The sequence below is a fragment of the Prinia subflava genome, chromosome 1, assembly GCF_021018805.1.
Source record: "Prinia subflava isolate CZ2003 ecotype Zambia chromosome 1, Cam_Psub_1.2, whole genome shotgun sequence".
In the NCBI taxonomy this organism is placed as follows: domain Eukaryota; kingdom Metazoa; phylum Chordata; class Aves; order Passeriformes; family Cisticolidae; genus Prinia; species Prinia subflava.
Window position 1 is genome coordinate 89,043,137 of NC_086247.1, and position 19,084 is coordinate 89,062,220.

Sequence of the window (19,084 nt, forward strand, 5' to 3'; positions counted from 1 at the left end):
TCCTGTGCACCAGAATGTCCCAGACCCTAACTACTTCCACAACTAGAAACATTGACAGAGAAGCCATGCTGCACTTAGGCTCTCTCCCCTTCCACTTTTCACCTTTCTTGTTGCTCTTTTTACTGCACTTCTCACAGCTCCTGCCCTTTGCATCTCTTACCTCTACATGCTTGAGGTGAAACCTCTTCCCCAAACTCTAGCAACCTCCCCTCTCTTCATATTTCTGTGCTTGAGGTCAGCTGCTGTCCAGCAAGCTGAGTGCCAGCAGAGGAATTGCTCTGAGCACAGAAGAGATAATGCTTCTGCTTTACATTCTCAAATGCTGCAACACAGCAGCCCCCTGGCAACAGGAGAGGTGCTTGAGGGGAAGAATGGATGAACAACTGCAGTGGCAATAGGATGTGAGATGAAATGTGGCCTGTGCAGAGAGAAGTTTCAGGAGGCTTTCACTGAGCCCCTGTGAGGTGCCACAGACACGGCTTCAGCAGGCTGAAAAATAAGGGTCTAAAAGAATTATAATCATCAAGCTTTTCTACAGCAAATGCCTTTATCACTATCTTTAGCCTCAAACTCCTAAATATCCCTTCGTCTCAGCTGCTTTACCCCCAGTATAGAACAAGGAACTCAAACCTATCGAGTGTGCATTCATGCTGCCTATACTATAGCTCCACTAACTCCTTTCACCCTTGTACCTTATGCCAAATTTTAAGGCTGTCTTCCGAAAAACAAGCACTTCTATATGAGAGAATGGCATGATATCTCCAAGCATGGGCAGAACCAGCATATTTCTTTCCTCCTCTACCTTCTGAGGAACAGGCTAACTGCATTAGCTTTAACTTTCTGAAACCGCCCCCAAAACACACTGAATGTGAGGCACTCATCCGCAATAAATAGCATAGCTCAAGTAGCTAGTACGGAACTGAATAAAAGGTCTGCAAGAAAGCATTGTCAAGAGATATGCCTAATGGAATTGCAAGTAACTATTTGATGTTGATATAATAACATAATGCTATTAGCAAATCACACTACCAAACAGCATGTGTATAATACATTAAACCTGCAAAAAGAACTGAGTAAAAGAAGGCTAGAGTATTCTGCAATTTAATTAGAAACAACATCAGAAAACAGTATATGTATTATTAGTATTGTAGTTATATTATTAGTTATTGCATTACAAAGTGCTCTGTTTACAAAATGTAGAATGGTTTATGACCCACTCAGCTCTTCTGTGAGATTTGAAGATCTCTATCCTTTAGTACTCCAGATCAAGAAAAAAATCTTTCCAATGTTTTCACATTAATGACATGGCAATGTTACAAATGGCAGCTGTAAAGCACTCATTCTCATTTGTAGCCATTCCTTGTGGGTGGAAGAAAAGGGAAGGAATAGGACTGCAAAATGTTGGGAAAGAGCTATGATGTCATTTACAACCCATGGCATCAAATTCAACTGGGCCTGGGGTCTTGTGTAGTTGAATGTGTGATACCCTGACCTCAACAAACAGACTGAGACAGGGCTTTATCCTCCAGCAACTAACCCACTAGTTCTCTACCCCTTGCTGCCTGCACCAACGCCCACACCTTGTCCCTACTCCTGCAGAAAGATGCAAATTGCCTTTGCTGTTTTAGGGTAGGAGGAGAGAGGTGTTACTTTACAAGCTGCCACCTCTCTCATCCTCTCCTCTGCAGGAGCAGCCATCACCTCACTTCCATGGGCTGAGCACAGAGCAGAGAAATGCTTGCCCATTCTCTGTATCTGCTCTGTTCAAACAGCTGTTCCCTGTTTCCTTCAAGGAAAGTGAAGCAGGAGGGATGGAAAAGTCACAAAAGCTGGATCTGGCAGTAGGCTTAGCTAGATTTAGAAAACTTGGTAAATGAAGCCAGCTGGCTGTAGTCTTCAAACACAAGCCAGAAATATCCTAAGCTCTGCAGCCCTCCTGACTGTCTCTTCTGTACTGTATGTTGGAATCTGGGAGCTGGTGGGATGTCCTTGCCAACTGCGTAATGCCTGGTGACGCATCTGCAAATCAGAAACAGGAAAGAAAGGGCTGTGATCCCTTGGATCCAGCTCTTGGAAAGCCTGAATCTGAAATTTAAGCATGAAGCTGGACTTTCATTTTCAAAAAAGCCTTCTCCCTCTGAAGTGTCTGGAAGATACTGGTTATTCTTGGCTGCAAATGTATTCTAAATACAAATTTATTATGGCTTTCAGCTGCAAGGGCTGAAAGTATATAATGTGGCCTGGAACAGGATTTAGCTCACTAATCCCTCAGGTGACCTCAGTGAAGATGTTCCCCAAGAGTTCTAACTAGCTTGCATGTGTCAGAAAAAAAGTCATTTTAAAAGCAGGGTTCAACTAATCTTGGACATCTTCCTTGGGTTAATATAAGTCTTGCCTCTGTACTGATCATGAAAGCCTAAACAATGAACTTGAGTGAAAGATGCTTTTTCTAATGGCACTTGTTTGCATAGAGGAATGGTGTGTCAATAGGCAAGACAGGATCTAATTCAGAAAAGGGAGTAACTTCCCCAGAAATGGGTAAATCTGTAATCCAAAGCTGTAAATGCGCAGATCCCATCTTGGCTGTAGCCTACTTTGGAGAGAAATCATTTATCTTGAAGTTCTGTATGAAAGTTATGCTTTTGGGCATGCAAAGAAAGACCTCACATTTGACAGAGCTGAGCAGGCAGGCACTGAGGAGCAGCAGAAGCAAGAGGCTCCGTAAGTGAAAGTAAACCCAGACCGCCACACAGAGTCACCAACACATGCAGAAGCAGCAGCTTTACCTACGAGAGGTAAAGCACAGCAGCACACAAGCCAAGCAGGTCTGGTAAGAGTTACCAGGTTTAGTCAGGAGTCCAGACCATCAGACAAGTCCATGGATGATGAGGCAGGCATGAGAGTAAGTGGAACATGAAGTCAGCAGTCTGGATGTGGATCAGTGAGGGATGTAGCCAGCAACAGACACAGCTGCAGCCTTGCTCAGCAAATGGGCAGTGGCCACAGTGTAACTCCAAAGTCAGGGAGAAAGCAGGTGTTCAGGCTTCTTGCTCCTTTCTCAAGAAGCTCCAGAGCTGGTCAGGGCCTCTTAAACCACTCTCTCCAACAGCTGTACCATGTCAAAGAGCCTGTCTTGAGCACAGCCAACTAAACTCTGCAGGGTACGCACACTTTTGCTACCTGGCTTTCGCCTAGGCATCCATCCATTAAGAGCTGAGGAATCCATGCTTCCCTCCTACTGTATACAAGAGCGTTGAGCACCTGGATGAACTCTAAGAGAGAAGAAGAATTCCTCCCCAGTACATTGCAAGTGAAGGCTTTAGGTACCACAGTAAAAGGGGATTTGCCCATCAGACTCACCCTCTCTTGGTGCCTCCAGCAACACCACACCACAATCTGATGGCATGGGCTGCACAGTGTGTTGTCAGGATGCCACTCTGGGCTGTAGGCATCTACCTTTGCACCACAGTGGGACTCTCAGATCCCTCCTGGGAGTTCAGGTTCAGCTCTCACACAGTTTCTGACTCAATGAAATAGTTTCTAATTCCCTGGAAAGCTATGCATCCACTTTTCCAGTCTTACATCCTTTCCCATCAGCAGGGCACACCAACTTAAAATTAACTGTGTTCATTATTTTGAAGATTCTGCTACATTCCTTGAAGTTGCTTGCTAGGCCATTTGGTAAGATACACTGAGCCTATTTAAATAACTGAACGAAACCCTCTCGAAGGTTTATCTTAAACTATCCACTGTACCTATAAATAAGTTACAGATACACTTAGATTAGGTATGCTTTTATTAGTTGCAATATTCCTGTAATTTACTTGATTAATTTACATTCATCAGGAGCATAAGTGAATAAAAAATGGAAAGTAAAAAAATATGAAAATAAAAATATAGTATATATGGCCAGGGGTGACAATTTTATATAGACACATAGGCCATGACTGCTCAAAAGATTTCAGGAAATCATTCTTCTTGATAAGGTTTAATGAAGTACCCTCAGGTATAGTTTTAATTCCACATTTTTCTGTTAGTCTATGTTTCCACAATATTTCTTTCACTGTGCTTCATTTTGCTCATTTAATTCAGTCAGTGCTGATTCATTCTAGATGTTTGATTTAATCACTGCTGACTCTTCATTGCTACTTCCCTTCTGCTTTTGCATATTAAATTGGGTCCAGTATTTTATAAAAACATATCGCTGCAGAATCCCCAGATCCTAATCCAGAATTATTCCACTCTAGATGTCTCTCTATCCACCAAAATTTTATGATTAATCTATGTGATATGTTAAAATATTTTCAAAGTTATGATAGCTTCCAGGTCTTTTTTATTCATGTGATACCATTAGTTCTTAGACCGACATCAATAGCAGAAGAATTAATAATATCAAATGTGCATTCTTAATAAAGTGTCCCTACCTTTAAATACCTTTAAGAAACTGATCAACATCAACCTTTTCCTCGTCCTTTTTAAAATTTTTAGGAAGCTTTTCCCATCTCCTATTCTGTCATATCCCTATTAGGGAGAATTTCAGAACAGCCTATGTCTTTGGACACAGAGAAAGCAAGTTTCACCTAAAATGTACAAAAAATGCCAGTTAGGGGTATTGTGCGTACTTTTACCCAAATACCACAAACCAGCAGACAAAGGTGAGTGTAAACGTGGATATCCTTTCATGAGGATACTGTTGTTTGCAACCCTTGGGCCTGTGGTTGAATATGATGTATCTATGTACTTTGTTTCAGATTACTGATGTCCATCAAGACAGACTTCAACAGCTTTGCTTTAGAGACATGGAGCAATCCATATGCATGTGCTTCTGTGTTTATGTGGGAGACACAAGCCTATAAATCTTCCTCCATAAATGACAAATTATGTCCTCTCCACATGTTCCACTCTCTGCCTCTCCTGCCACTCATACTCCATTTCCCAAATCTAATCTTTCATATGTTGTCCTTTCATCTTCTTTTAAATGCAACTGATAAAGTGAAGTGGCATTAAACCAGACCAAAAGATTTTTTTTCCTGGTAAACATTCAATAGAACCCACTGCCTGGTTTGTCTTTAAGGAAGAATATTCACAGCCCAGTAATGTTTCTTTAGCACAAAAGGAGTATCATGTGCTAGATGAATCAAAATGTACCCGAACTCATATTTTTAAAGCTTCCATTTAGCCAAAAATACATTTCTGCATGCATTAACTACATGCAGATATGTTATGCCATGGTGAGCCCTCTCCACAGAAGCATGAAGGAGAAGTGACTAAGATCTCATATGTTTCTCTAGCAAAAAAAAAAGCAGCAAGGAAGAAGAATCCTATTCAATCAGCAAGATTAGGACTGCAATTAAAGTATTTTCATAGGTATCTTACAAAGTTGTTCAAAATTTGCCCTGAGAAACAAGGTTTTCGTCAGAAAAGTCTTTAAGATTTCTGATGTAGACCAGCATCCCCCTTGTGGCTATTTCAGTGTTATTTGAAGCTGCTTGTGATTCTATGCATCAGAAACACACCCTTTCTACATCTAGACATTTACAAGAAATGTTTTAGCACTTCATTTGTACTAAGATAAAAATCATCATATTCCAAAGATTTCCCATTTTGTGCTCAAAATCTACTCTGCAAATTAGGGTTTCTAGATGAAAACCCTATTGAGTCAAAAATTACCAGGGTACTTGTGTCACCAATGAGCTATTTTGATAAAGGCTGATTGGTAAAAGTGGATGGAAAAATCTAAACAAATATTCCACATTTTCTCCAATTAATTTTTAGGAAGATGCTATTTCACCTCTGAATTTTTTCCAATTAAATTTTTTTCTAAATAACACAGCTCTTTAAAAAAAATACTATAATTCTTCAAAACACAGTTTTTAAGAGAAAAAGGTAGTTTTTGATGGTAAAAAATGGAAAGCATCAAAAATTCTTTGCAAATCACCCTTCATGTTTTCAGTAATTTTCAGCAGTATTCAAAAACTGGGACCAGCTGTAGAGCAAACTAAATATATTGAAATTATATGTTAAAAATGCCTCTGAACTTGTAATATAAAAATTTACATATTTTACTTTCCCTTCTCCCAAAGACATACTTGTGTTGCACTTCAGTAACATACAGTATTTTCAGACAAACAAATGGGAGATTATATATAATCAGTTCTAACATGTCACACGATGTACATTACAGCATTTATAGTTTTAAGGTATTTTTCCCTTCGTGAGCAACTTTTTTCCCTTTCTAACAAATACTAAACAAGACGTCGCTGCAATGTACCAAGGAGGGTGTAAGCCTATGAGGAAGAATGAAAACAGAATGAAAGAATTTAACAAAATGACTGATTTCCCTTCTGCATGCTGTTACAGCTTAAACTGAGCTTTTTGACACGGGTCTCAAAATCATTTGCAGAATAAGTGGATCCCTTAATGTGTATTGTAATGTCATTCCATTACTCCAAGGCTTTCAAGAGGATACTTCCTAATTTTCCTGAAAAACTATCTCCTAAAAGTGTGTCCCAGAGACTGAGCTGGTTTGTGAAGAGCAACTGAAGCTAGAGATACTGGTGGGTTATCTGACCCAAGAGTCACATTGGGCATATAGTGAAAGCTTTACTAAAAAATGTATGGTGAGTCATTCTTGAAATAAAGACTGCTGTGGATTAGGAAGAGAGTGTGTACAGTTATATTCATGGCAGGCATAAACATTCAGTGTTACTCTGTAGATACCAGAATGTGATCAGCTGTAATTTCCAGTTCTGGGGCCATGTCAGAATTGATCTTAGGTTTTTATTGCAAAATGCGTTAATACTTATTAGCCTACTCTGAAATGTTTTCAATGTTTACTTAAAATTTCCAGTCATTCTTGAAAACTCCTTTTGGTAATGTACACAAAGGGTAGATAATGACGGTTGTCAAAGTAATACATAATGATTACTCCAAGAAACGTTTTCTAGCATCCACCTACCTGCAGTCAAAATGAATATAAGCCAGATCCCAATATTTTGACCCAAAAGGTAAAAATGATTTATAAACAATTATATGGAAAAGCCTACTCCTATTCTCTGTTTACTATACATTTATATGTAGTTTGGTGTTGGGATTTTTTTTCAGATGTATTTCTGTGCTGTGATCCAGCTAACCCTGAAATGCATGGGTGCCCTTTCACTGACTTTAACTTCAGCTAGATCATGCCAGTTTTAAAAGACAAATCTTTTACGCTGTTGTTTTATGAGATGATTTTTACAACGCTGACTTCCTATATAGATAATTCTTCCTTAAGTGTAAATTTGAAGATGCAGTACACAAAATTTTCCATAGCAGAAATTTTCCATTCTCTTTTATCTTCATTACTGTACTTCCCTATTACAAGGGAGGGATGGTTTACAGCCTAGTTGCAGTGTTTACTTTAGCTTAATCTGAATAGTTGACCCCATTAAATCAATTTCAACTCCTGCCCTTTGCTTTTACTTCAAATTCAAATGCTGGATTAGAAATGAGCAAAAACTTGAAAGTAATCTATTTAAAAACAGAAAATAAGTAAGACCAGAAATAACCTCTACCTCCAGCAGCACAGATTTACTTGTTTAGTAAACTACATAATACTGCAAATTGAAAAATAGAGCATGACAGCTTTTGTTAACTCATACTAATTATATGCTATCATACCTAACACCTTAGTCAGATTTTAGGCATCTGAAAGCTACTGATTGACAGGTCTCATTTGAAACTCTAAAAAACTTTTAAGAGAAAGAATCACAGTTAGTAGGTTGCAGAATATGCTCTTAGTCACTATCAGTCATGCTCTCCAGTCCCAATGGGAAAATATAGTTCATTGTTAGTTATTTGAAATGTGATGCTTTACAAAAGGCCTGAAATAAAAACTCTTATGCTAGATAATGTCCCAACAACAAGAAACATTTAGGGTTTAGGCTCTTACAGGGTCCCCCATGGTAGTTAATAGGCCCACATTACAAGTAAGGACAGGCTTTCAAGCAGAAATTCTCTTTCCAATTATATATGAGGTGGAGCAGAAAGTACTTGTGTGTGGTCCTCATGCTTTCAGCGATCAGCCACATCCCAACTAGCATTTGTGATTATCTACTCAGAGAGAGAGTTTAGGTGGATATATTTATAGAGGCTCTTGTCTTTGTGATTTGTAATTTATAGGCTCAGTGCCCAAAGCATTCAACAGCCACTTATAATTACGTTTCAAATATAAAACACATACATTTAAGGGACATTATCAAGGCTATAAGGTCCAGAGCTAAATACCTAGGCAATGCCCAAATGAAGGTTGCATCTTCAACATTAATTCAGTCTCCTTATATATATGGATTATAATAGGGCTTCTAATTGCATGATGACAGCAATTTTTTACTATCCTACCATTTGCTTCATCAGTGCATGGAGTGGGCAGTGCTCACTTAACGAGCCAGTATTAAATATTTTGCTTTCTCCTCCTTGAATGCATGGACCCGAGTCATTTAAATCCTGATCAGAATATAGAAATCTTAGTTTTCTCATGGGTTTTTCATTGGTACGTCACTAAAGTATATGAATACTTTACAATATTAATGGATTTATTTATTCACAGAATTCTTACTGAATGAAAATTATGTTTCTACCTGTTCCACAACTAAGAAATTAAGACATAAAGTGATCAAGAGCAAAAGTAGCTGTTAATTTTAAATGCCCAAGATGAGACAACAAGAAACTGAGTTTTGAAATAGTTCCATCTTCTCAAGAATAATAATCACGTCATGTGTTCCAAGTACAGCTTCCACCGATATCTGCAAATTAACTGACCACTTAAATATTTCCACTACTCAGGTATCACAGCCTCAAAAACAGCATTCAGGAAAAGAGAGACTGCAGCTATTGAGAAGTTAAGAAAAGAATTGTTTTAGTGGCAAAACTAGAAATTTGGAACACGCAATCTGTGGCAGCAACAGAGCTGTAACCTGTGTCTTTGGGGCACAGAAGACAGCAGTCTTTTCTTGGTATCATTCAGTGCAGCCCTTAAATTCTGCAGTATGTACAATGTAAGGCAAGGACCTTATAGCAAACAACCTGTCCTACCACCTGCTACAGATCATCTCTTCCATTGAGTGATTTGCTTTCTCTTTTCTAGTATTTTTACTATTATTATTATTATTATTATTAATAATAATAATAATAATAATTTTCTACCTCTTTCTCCCCCTTTCTATTTCTCTGTTCTCCTCCTATTCTCATCTTTATTTATTTCTTCTTACCAGCTCGTCGGGCAACTCTTCTCACTGTGCCCACTCTGGTGACAGCAACTTCTGAGGATGACATAGACCGGAGACCCATCAGAAGACTCCGGTCTAAGAGTGACACCCCTTACTTGGAAGAGGCTAGGATCTGCTTCAACCTTGATAATGGTAAGACCACACCTTCCCTACACGGCACATGATGTTAATTAAAGACTTATTTTTGAGATGCAGATGGACCAGATGGTACCTCCATGTTCACAAGCGATGTGGTGGTTTACCAGACATCCAAAGATGTCGGTCTAACTACAAGCATCTGCATGTGTATGAACAGGGATGGTTTTCAAAATTCTCCTGCAAGTGCTAACTAAAACTTTTTCCCTGTTTTAGCCAGGGTGAGCTAGTGAGATCACACCAAAATAGAAATGATTTGCAAGCAAAATATATCTTATCCATTCCAGGCATCCAGAAACATGAAAGTTCTTGAGAACACTTATGAAGGGATTACAGCTAACAGCGGACCTGAGCTAAACTCAATGTTAGAGCCATTGAAGAACATGCAGCACAACCCAAAAGTTCGATAGGACTAATTGGTAAACATGTGACAGAAAACTCTTGACTCTGCAGGAATGAGTAAGAGAGCCCACCTTCAAAATTCAGACCAACTAGTGTTACTATCACTGCCTTCAGAGTTGCCCTAAAATTCCTTCCCTGGTCTTTTTTTTTCTCATTGAAGTTGATCAAAACAAAAGATTTTGGAAGTACTGACAACTTAGTGACTTTAAGCAGAGTGTGGGTTTCTTGTTTGTTTGTGTTTTTTTCAAAGGCCTGAATTAAATGGCATGAGCTAGTACACTCTTAGGCACATATTTTAACTCTCTAACTCTTATTTTACGTAGTACTTTTGTGCTACCCACTTTTTTTAATAGCATTTTAAATTATTTATATTACACTAACCAACCGAAATTGGAGCCCTAATGTGGCAGGCAGTCTATAAACCACAGGCTAAGAACGTCTACATAAAGAGCTGATTACCAAACAGAGAAACAGAACCAAACCACCGAGCCCAGTGTGCAGCCTGAGAACGAAGTCTCTGGTTTTTGCAGATGGTCACTTTTTTCTCAAAGACCTTCCGAAGCGACTTAGGAAGGCGAGCGCCGGGCTTTGGGTCAGTTTCAAACGTTAAGTGCAGGCTCCTCATTCCCCGTGGCATTTGAAACTGCCAAGGTGTGGCACACCATCCCGCTTTACGTCATGGGTTTGCCCAAGGAAAGAGGGCAAGGAGGTGAAGGGATGCACCATTAGACTTCCCACCAAGTCCCGAGGCGGCTGTGCCGTGAGTTCTGCACGCCCCGGGCTAGACGGGAGCAGTTCGGGGCTCCGGGCTCCTGCGGGGTGGCACCTCTGCGGGCCAGGCTCCTCGGCGGCGTTTGGCGCCTCAGCCGGGAGCTTCCCGGGGGGCGGGAAGGGCGCTCGGCCGGACCTGCCCGGGGCGCGGGCCGGCAGCGCCGGGGCCGGGGACGGCGCTCCGTGCCCCGCAGCGGAGGCGGGCGGGACCCGGCAGGGGCAGCGGGCAGGGCCGCCGCGGCCGCTCCCGTCCGCAGATCCTTGACGGGTTTTCCCTGTCTCTCCCCCTCCCTCCCTGCGCTCCTTTCTCCCTTTCCCTCTCTCCTTCCCCGTCCTCCCCTCCCCCTCCCGCGCCTCTCTCCCTCCTCCTTTCCCCTGTCTCCCCCTCCGCCCCCCTCCTCGCCCGGCCGCCCCGCGCCGCCGCTCGCCCTCGCCAGCTCGCCGGGCCACGCTGCTCACCGTGCCCACATTAATGGCGGCATCTTCCGAGGAGGACATCGACCGCAGACCCATCCGCCGCGTCCGCTCCAAGAGCGACACCCCCTACCTCGCCGAGGCCCGCATCTCCTTCAACCTCGACACAGGTGAGAGGCGGCCCGGCCCGGCGCGACCGGCGGCGGGGTTGGCAGGGAGGGAAGGGGCCGCCCCCGCCCTCCGCCAGCGCCTGAGGGCTCCCCGGGCGCCGCCGCCCGGCCCTGCCCAGGTGCCCGCGCCTTCGCACCTCGCCGGCCGCCCCCGGCCCTGGCCCGCGGACCGGCTCCCCCTGCCCCGCACCTCTCACCTGCGTGGGCGGGGGGGCCGGCTGCCCTTCTCCGTTCAGCCCCTCGAAGCTTCCCCTCTCCCAGAGCGCCGCCCTCTCGCCCTGCACAGCGTCGTGGCGCATCCCCACAAGGCTTCTGCACTGTCCCACCTCGCCAGGTGCTGGCGTCCCTCCTGGACACGCTGCCCTTGGTGTATTGCAAGTGTCCCTGGCTCGCTCTTTGCCTTCTTCCCCTGATGGGTTTGTGCCTCAGAAGTGCAAAGAAACTTGCATCTGCACTGTCCACTTAGTTTCATGAGGTCCCCGGTTGTCTCATTGGGGAGCATTGCCTTTTGGAACTCTAGGTGGGTGTACAGCCTGATGGTTTCTACCAACACACCTCCAGCTTCCTGCATTCACCTCCTTCTGCCTGTTATTGGGATGAACCTCTTGCAATCCTCTGCCTGACCTTTCCTTCCCCTTTCTCCACTGCTGTGCCTTCCGTTTTGCCACCTCTTCCTTATGACTCCCTTGAGATTTAAGCTGTCCCCTTCAGTTCATCCTGCACGTGATGAAACTATCCTGTTTCTTTCCTATTAGGCCTGTGGTTTTCCATCCTTTCTTGACCTTTCCTTATGAGCTCTATCAACAGCAAACTAACTATACCAGAGATTACTTGCTCTCAAAAACAAAAGAAAAGAAAGTTCTTTCTGCTGGTTCTCTGCACCAAACCAGACTTCCTGTTTGGGAAGGGGGACAGCGTGAGGAAGGATCTGTAGCCAGCAGTACGGCAGCCTCGCTCATGTCCCAGCAGTAGCACACAAAATGACCCAACTGCATAACATTCTTTGATGCTGAGCCTTTCAGCTCACTGCCAGCTGTAAAGGCAAAAGAGCTGCCTTGGAGTTGCTGCCTGCCCTGCTGCAGTCTCTCCCATCCCTCCTCCCCCTTTTCAGCTGGCAGAAAGTTAGAGATGGCAGAGATGCAATTTCTTCTCCATTTGGGGATGGAACAGATTCCCCTCCCCCTCCCGTTATCCCTGCTGCAATTACACCCTTGGTAATGGCCGATGCGCAGTTTGGTTTTACCACTGACACAACGGTTGTTTACATTGCATGGCGTGTCATTATTTCTCTCTGATCGTGGCTTCTAAAAAATTACCAAACCATGGGTAAGTTGGGTGGCATTCCAGGGCACAGGCTGGAAGACCGTGCCAAGTGCCAGGTTTCAACTCTCTAAAGAACTGGAAGAGAAAACAGAAAGAGCATCGCTGTGTGTAAAGTGTAAATAAAAAAAAAGGCTGTGTATGGTTATTTGACTCCTGAAATAACACTGTGCTGACTTGTGTTCTCTCAGGTAATGTTATGACATGTAGTTATAAATAGATAAACCAGTTAAGAGCAAGGCACCTTCAGGTCACCTGGTGCCTCACATCTCTATGCTGAGCAAGACATGCTGTCTTTGCTACAAGTCCCAGAGGACGTGCAAGTCTCAAGGTACCTCTTTCATGCAATCCACCAAAGAATTTGGTAATTACACTTAGCTTCTTTCTGTTCCTCCCCTCCCCCGGCTCTCTATAATTTGGGTCCTTACTTGCAAACCTGGGAATGGAATTCCTTAAGAAAGAAATAATTAAAAGAAACAGCACTGGTGTATCAAGAAATATAAATGAAAAATGTTGTAAGTAGTGCAAGTGTGTGTTTTCATTAATCCATCTGGCAGTGAGTAGTAAAAAAACCAAAATTGCTTAGCAACCAGTATTGAGTGAGTGAGCCAAAAAGCAAGTGAAACGTGCCGCTGATATCCACTTCATTTCTGAGCTGCTGGGTTTACTCTTCTGTTTGCTCAGAAAGCACAAACCAAGCTGCCTGGGTTTGAGAACTCTCTCATTTGAGGAACAAGCCACTAGAAAATGTGTTTGGCCACTTTTGTTCATACATAATAATAATAATGATAATGCCTCACAGCTCAGGCTTTGCTTTTGAAACTTACGAGGTGCAGTGTTCTTCCCTTTATTTTTTTGGCTCTGTGAGTCGGGAGGGGGAAGAAAGCACCCTGTTTCTAAGCCGACTGGGTTTCCATTTGCAGTCTCGTTGCTGGTATCTCTGCCGCTGTGCCACAGAGGGTACCGGGTGGCCCTTGGTGCCCCGCAGGCGGAGGGCCCGACCTCCTGCCCGGGAGCCCTGGCGCTGTCCGCCGCCCCCGGTGCTGAAGCCGCTCGGCCGGGGGTGGAGGACGCCGTGTCCCGCCTTGCCTTGCTCTCCCTGTCAGTCCGTGGGCTGGCAGCGCACGTGTGTGCACAGGGGTGTGTGTATCTCTTTGCCTGTGCAGGCAGAAGGTGGTAGGAAGGAAGTAAAGCTGCTTCTTCAACCCACGGATACAGTCGAAGCTAAAGTGATGCTTGGGGTGCAGGAAAGAACCTCTTCCTCGTGTGCTTATTGCTTGCTTTCCATTTAGTGCATTCCATATCTGCACTTGCTGCTCAACCACTGCTTACAGAGATATTTTTTCTGTAGCTGCTATGAGTCAAGCTGCATTCCGCAGTCATTGTCTTCTGTCAGGACATGGCCAAAGTTTGGCTGCAGCATGCAGCTGCCGCTTTGCTGTATTGGAACTTCAAATCCACTTTTATTAATGAACCATAACCAGATACAGTGAATACTGCTCTTCTCCACCCTTAATTGCAACCACTAGTTAAGAACCATCAGGTTTTTATCTACTTCAGCTGTAAGTTATAATTATACCATTACTGCTGTTATCTGTATTGTTGAACAACTGACATTGCATACACAGAGTCAATTATAGAGTTTGGTTATAGCATGTATTTGGTCTAGGTCTTTAAAAAGCACAATCTGCAAGTGATTATCAGTGCAGCTTGTATCTCCCCTGTCTTTGGATTATGTTAACAGCTCTGCTTTGTTTGATTTTCCAAAACATGCCAGTTTATTATATTTGTTTCTAAATATTGATCAATTAACTCACAATTATTACCTAGCATGAGTTGACAAATGCTGTTCGATTAGTTGTGCCTGGTATGGTTTTTTGTCTGGTGTTCCCAAACTGATTAAAATACCACATTGTTTTCCAAAACCAGGGTTATTCTCTCTATTATTATACATATGCAAATCCTGTTAATCTGAGTTATGTGCTCATATCAAGAGGATAATACTTCCCAAAGGATTAGAATTACCTCCTCTGCCAAAATTAATGTAGCTATGTAACATTGTAAAGCTATAAATTCGTTTTCCATATTTGATACTAAATTCCATACAGAAAATGATTTTTTATTTTCTCAACAACTTTGTCCAGTGCAACACTAGAGGAATATGAAATGTGCTCTCATTTTTGGGTGGTGGTCTTTTGTTTCCTTTATTATTAGTAGTAATCTGGCATTGTTCTTAACATCCATCTTTGGCTTTTCATACACATCTTCTTAAAAGCAGTTTCCAAATTGTCTTCTAACTTTCTGATTCAGGTGTCTAAAAGCTAATCCCAGAGTACTTCTGAAAACTTGTCCATCTGTGACAGTTGCCCAATAGCCTAATCACTTTCCTGGTCCTGTGCCAGCTGATAAATTCAAGTGTGTTTTATCAGTTTTGACCTATTACAGGTTTGGGGTGAATTCTATTCTTCCTGTTTCAAAATACTGTACTTTTTAAATGGCAATGCATAGTACATAGCTTTCAAGCTTGATAAATTGGCAGAGGTGATGACTGATAAGGAAATAGACTGCTTAAAAGTCACTAAATGATCCAAGATGTATGAGCTTTTCTCCTGCCTCCCCCCTCATGCAGCCGCTTGGGGAATCCCTGTCAGAATTTTACTGATGTTTGTTAGGGAAGAGGGGGACTACTGCACTGAGTTGATCTGGTCAGGTTCTTTCAGCCTTTCAAGTGTTAGTCGTTATTGAAGCCACTTCTATATAGAGACAGATACTTTTACTCCTCCCTAGCTGAAAAAGAGTAAGCTTTGCACTGCAATCATCTGCAAAGCTGATTCCAGCAGACTGACTTACTAAGTGGTGCAAGAAGCTGTCTATATCTCAGCTCCTCAGTCATTCAGGGCAGTCACCAAATATTGGCCTTTGTTTGAGCAAAGCTGTTTGTCTGCTTATTTAACCTGGGAATGGAGACTCAGGGAGAAAGCAATGCCTTGGAGGAGGTGTAAGGCCCGAATGACTGCAGTAGCTGTACTAGGGGTCAGCAAAGAGGGGATGTTCCTTCAGAAAGAATTAGCTTCCATGCTGTGGAATGGGGACAGGGAAGATTTTGAATGTGAATGTATTCCTCCCAGCCTGACTTCAAAGTGTGTACCAGTGGTGCAACCAAACAGAAGCCAGTGGAGTGGGAGGAAGAATGGAGGAGCTGGGCTCTGAAGAGAGAGAAGAGGGAAAGAGGTAGAGTCAGATCGAACTCGATAGAGATGGTGCAGCCCCTGCAAGCCATGGAGCCCAGCTGGCTTGCTCAGCCCCTGGAGCATAGCACAGATTTTTAGTGCACTGAAGTCACTCAGTAATCTCACTGAAGTAGCTGTATCCTCAAGTGATTTAAGTAATTTGTTGACTTCAGCCAGGGATCTGAGCCAGACTGTAGAAATATACATCTCTGCTCCCCTTCAATGATGAAAGATCTGTTTTATCTCTTTGTGGTGTGGAGCCACATGTTGTCTTGGAATGTGTTCTGGGAAAGCAAAGCTGAGAGGGAAAGGACTGAGTGGTTGTGCATAATTTTACCATGGGTACAGAAGAAAGGTCCTTGTGTCTAGAAAGGCAAGTGAACTTGGTACCATTTACTGTTCTTAAGCAGTGATGAATAAATCACACTGGGGAGAGGAGAAGAATCTATGTCATCCTGTGTTAGTGCTGCTGCAAGCAGAATTAATTCACAGGGTGTAAAAAGGGAGGAGGATCCTGGCAGAAACTGCTGAATGGCTGAGACAAATGTTCACAAGCTGGGAAATGTTCATGGTAGGCTGTTTCTGTCATGCAGAGCTGGTGGGGGAAAGCCAGGACACAAAGGGTGACTGTTGGTTTTAGATGTGGGAATTTACCCAGTCTGAACCAGGCACAAAGTTGAAATCAAAAGTGTCTTAAATTTTCAGTGTCCTGGCACGTTCCATGCTCTGTTTGGACCCTAGTGTTTCTCACAGCCTTCATGGTAGGCTACCTCACTGTTACTGTTTGTACCGCTGCATTCACTGCATTATATAGCTCTAGAGCTATGCAGAATACTTTTCAGAGATCAAAATGATGTATGATTTTGCTTTCTAATGGAAAGATAATGCTGTTTGTGCATTAGCCTCATATATGTTGATTTGTGTGGAAGGATATGATACATTTTACTGCAGTGAACAAGGAGGAGCTTGTGAACTTTGTTACTTTGTAAAATAAGAAAGAATATTTATATAGCTCACTGAGGTGGGTAAATTGTAAATAGGTGAAAATAAAGTGAAATTACTTGACTAGATTTTCTGCAGGAAATCTCCGTCTAATTAATTTTTAATTTTCTCTAAATCCCATCATTTTATTTAAAAGTCTGTTTTTGAAGTTGCTGAGTCTGCCCCTGGTCATCCTTACAAATCATTTAACACAGTTAATCATCTCTGCAGTCATTTGAAATGCTATCACATTTGGAGTTGTGCTATTTCTTCCCTGTTTATCCAGTGTATATTTGAATATATCCATAATAAAATACTCTGCATGGTTTCCTGATATACGAATAAATGCTCCCTAAAATTATATACATCTGGATTATATACATTTGGATTTATGGACCTTAGAGATTAGAAATAACATGGAAAGGTTAATCTGAAGGACATAATAGTGTTTTTAAAAATACTTTAAAATTATGGTGGCTTTAGGATTCCAGGTTGAAAAGATTGGTCTCAGGAGAACAAGGGAGAGAGAAATAGGCAGTAGTAGGCTTTCTAATACGTGTGGGAGGTTTTATTTCTTTTTGGAGAAAGATTAGTAAAAATGCATGCTTGGAAAATTTCCACTTCTTGCTCTGCTCTAATCACTCCCTCAGATTGTCATGGAGATCCTGTCATACTCAGGAACCCAAATCACAGGTTTTGGCAAAGCAAAACCCCTTTATAAGGGTGCCTGAAGAACTGGCCTCCTTTGCCATCAAGTGTTGCCTTACAAAACCTTGTGCCTGCACTTTGACTGATGACTGATAGTGTTAATGCTGCTTAATTTGGAGTATAGCTGGAGATCAGATGTGTGCCTGTCATTCATTTCCTGGCTGTTTTCCAGCTCTGGGAGCATGAGTACACATACTCATGAGAAAAATGAGCATCCAAGCTGAAAGCCACCCTTCATGTGGCAAGAATAGTCTATTTGAGATAACCTGCCCTTCCCGGGGCTAAGTGCAGTGGCTGAAAACACGTCTGTATCAACAGTTTAGAGAGGAGGAGAACTTATCAGCAACTGAGGTTTTGACTCTTGTACTTGACTTTGGAGACTTAAGACTGTGACCTTCACTGAGTGCCAGATAGGAATAAGTTTACGTGTTCTCCAAGTCCTGTTAAATGGGAAAGATGCCCTTGCTTCACCAGCTGTCATCTAACAGAAACTTTTGATGCAGACAAATGAAAAAATACAACTGAGGACAGTTTGAAGGCAAGGGCAAAGTTAAAATGATGGAACTGGCAAGAGTAAAATAATATAAGATCCATTTCTCTGAATGCTGGAGATGTTCTCATGTTCTGATGTTCTTGTGGTACTGCATGCATGCATCACCTTTCTGTGTCAGGAGGGCAGCTGATACACATGCAGTCAACAGCATTGACACTGCTGTGAAACAGCGGGGGCAGGAGATGGAAGGAAGGAAGGTATGTGCTTGCTTTGGGATCAGAATGATGCCTCGTAAAACTCTCTGCAGTATGTGTGACTTTAAAGCTGCTGTAGTTCTTTATTACCTTGGTCCTTCAAGAAAATTGATGTTGCAAAATTTGCCTGGATAAGAAGTTATCTCTGTCTTTGTGTTTTGCGTGATGATCTTTTTGGGTTAATACAACTAAGTACATTCCTGCAAGCTGGGATGATGCAAAATCCTTTTATTTTTTTTTTGTTTCTCCAGGAACCATAATTTCTTCTTGGAACTAGGTCTTTAAGAAAACTGCATTTTTCCAAAACTTCAAAATTGGCAACCCTGTTCAGAATTATTAGCTGTAAAATCTAGTAAAAAGAAAAGGCCTAATCCTCAGTAACAGGTATAATTAGTTTTAATGCTTAATTACTCTGAGTCAACTAATTGGTTTCATTGGGACTACTCAGAGTAATTCTCAGAGCTAGGCATGTGTCTTCAGAATGTCTTAAAGTTGTTTGTAAATTTTTGCAAAAGTCATTCTTCCAGAAAAAATGTCCTGGGCTGTCTGTTTTCAAATAAAAATGTCAATGTTAATGAAATACTGTGTTATTAGAAGTTATTTCTTGTGCTTCTGTTTTCAACCATAGAGTCAGTGTGAAATGTTATACTTCTGTAGTGAAATACAACTTGGGTGCCTTCATGCCTTCTTGGTGATGAATCTTCATGACAGTGTATCTCTTGTGGATAAGGTGCAAAAAATATCACTTTTAACATTTTCATCATATTAATGTGATGCATTTAACATGGTAATACAACTTCTTGATATATCCATTGAAATGTTTTCTTCATTCAGAATACTAGTAGGGAAAATTATTTATAATCATGCAATAACCATTTTTAATCATGCAATTCTGTTGCCTTCATTTATAGTGCATTGATAGTCCTATTTTATATTGATA

The 19,084-nt window shown here is 42.0% G+C and overlaps 1 protein-coding gene and 1 long non-coding RNA gene across 2 annotated transcripts in view; one reads left to right on the plus strand and one right to left on the minus strand.

Moving 5' to 3' along the window:
• Nucleotides 1-11,173, minus strand: part of LOC134553219 (uncharacterized) — a 44,626-nt gene extending 33,453 nt beyond the window's left edge. The window contains exon 1 of the long non-coding RNA XR_010081057.1: nt 11,034-11,173. This is a non-coding gene — a long non-coding RNA (uncharacterized LOC134553219). The remainder of the gene's footprint in view (nt 1-11,033) is intronic.
• Nucleotides 1-19,084, plus strand: part of PHACTR1 (phosphatase and actin regulator 1) — a 306,506-nt gene that overhangs the window by 1,864 nt on the left and 285,558 nt on the right. The window contains exons 2-3 of the mRNA XM_063402625.1: nt 9,252-9,398; nt 11,012-11,158. Of these exons, the coding sequence (XP_063258695.1) occupies nt 9,252-9,398; nt 11,012-11,158 (294 nt within the window). The remainder of the gene's footprint in view (nt 1-9,251; nt 9,399-11,011; nt 11,159-19,084) is intronic.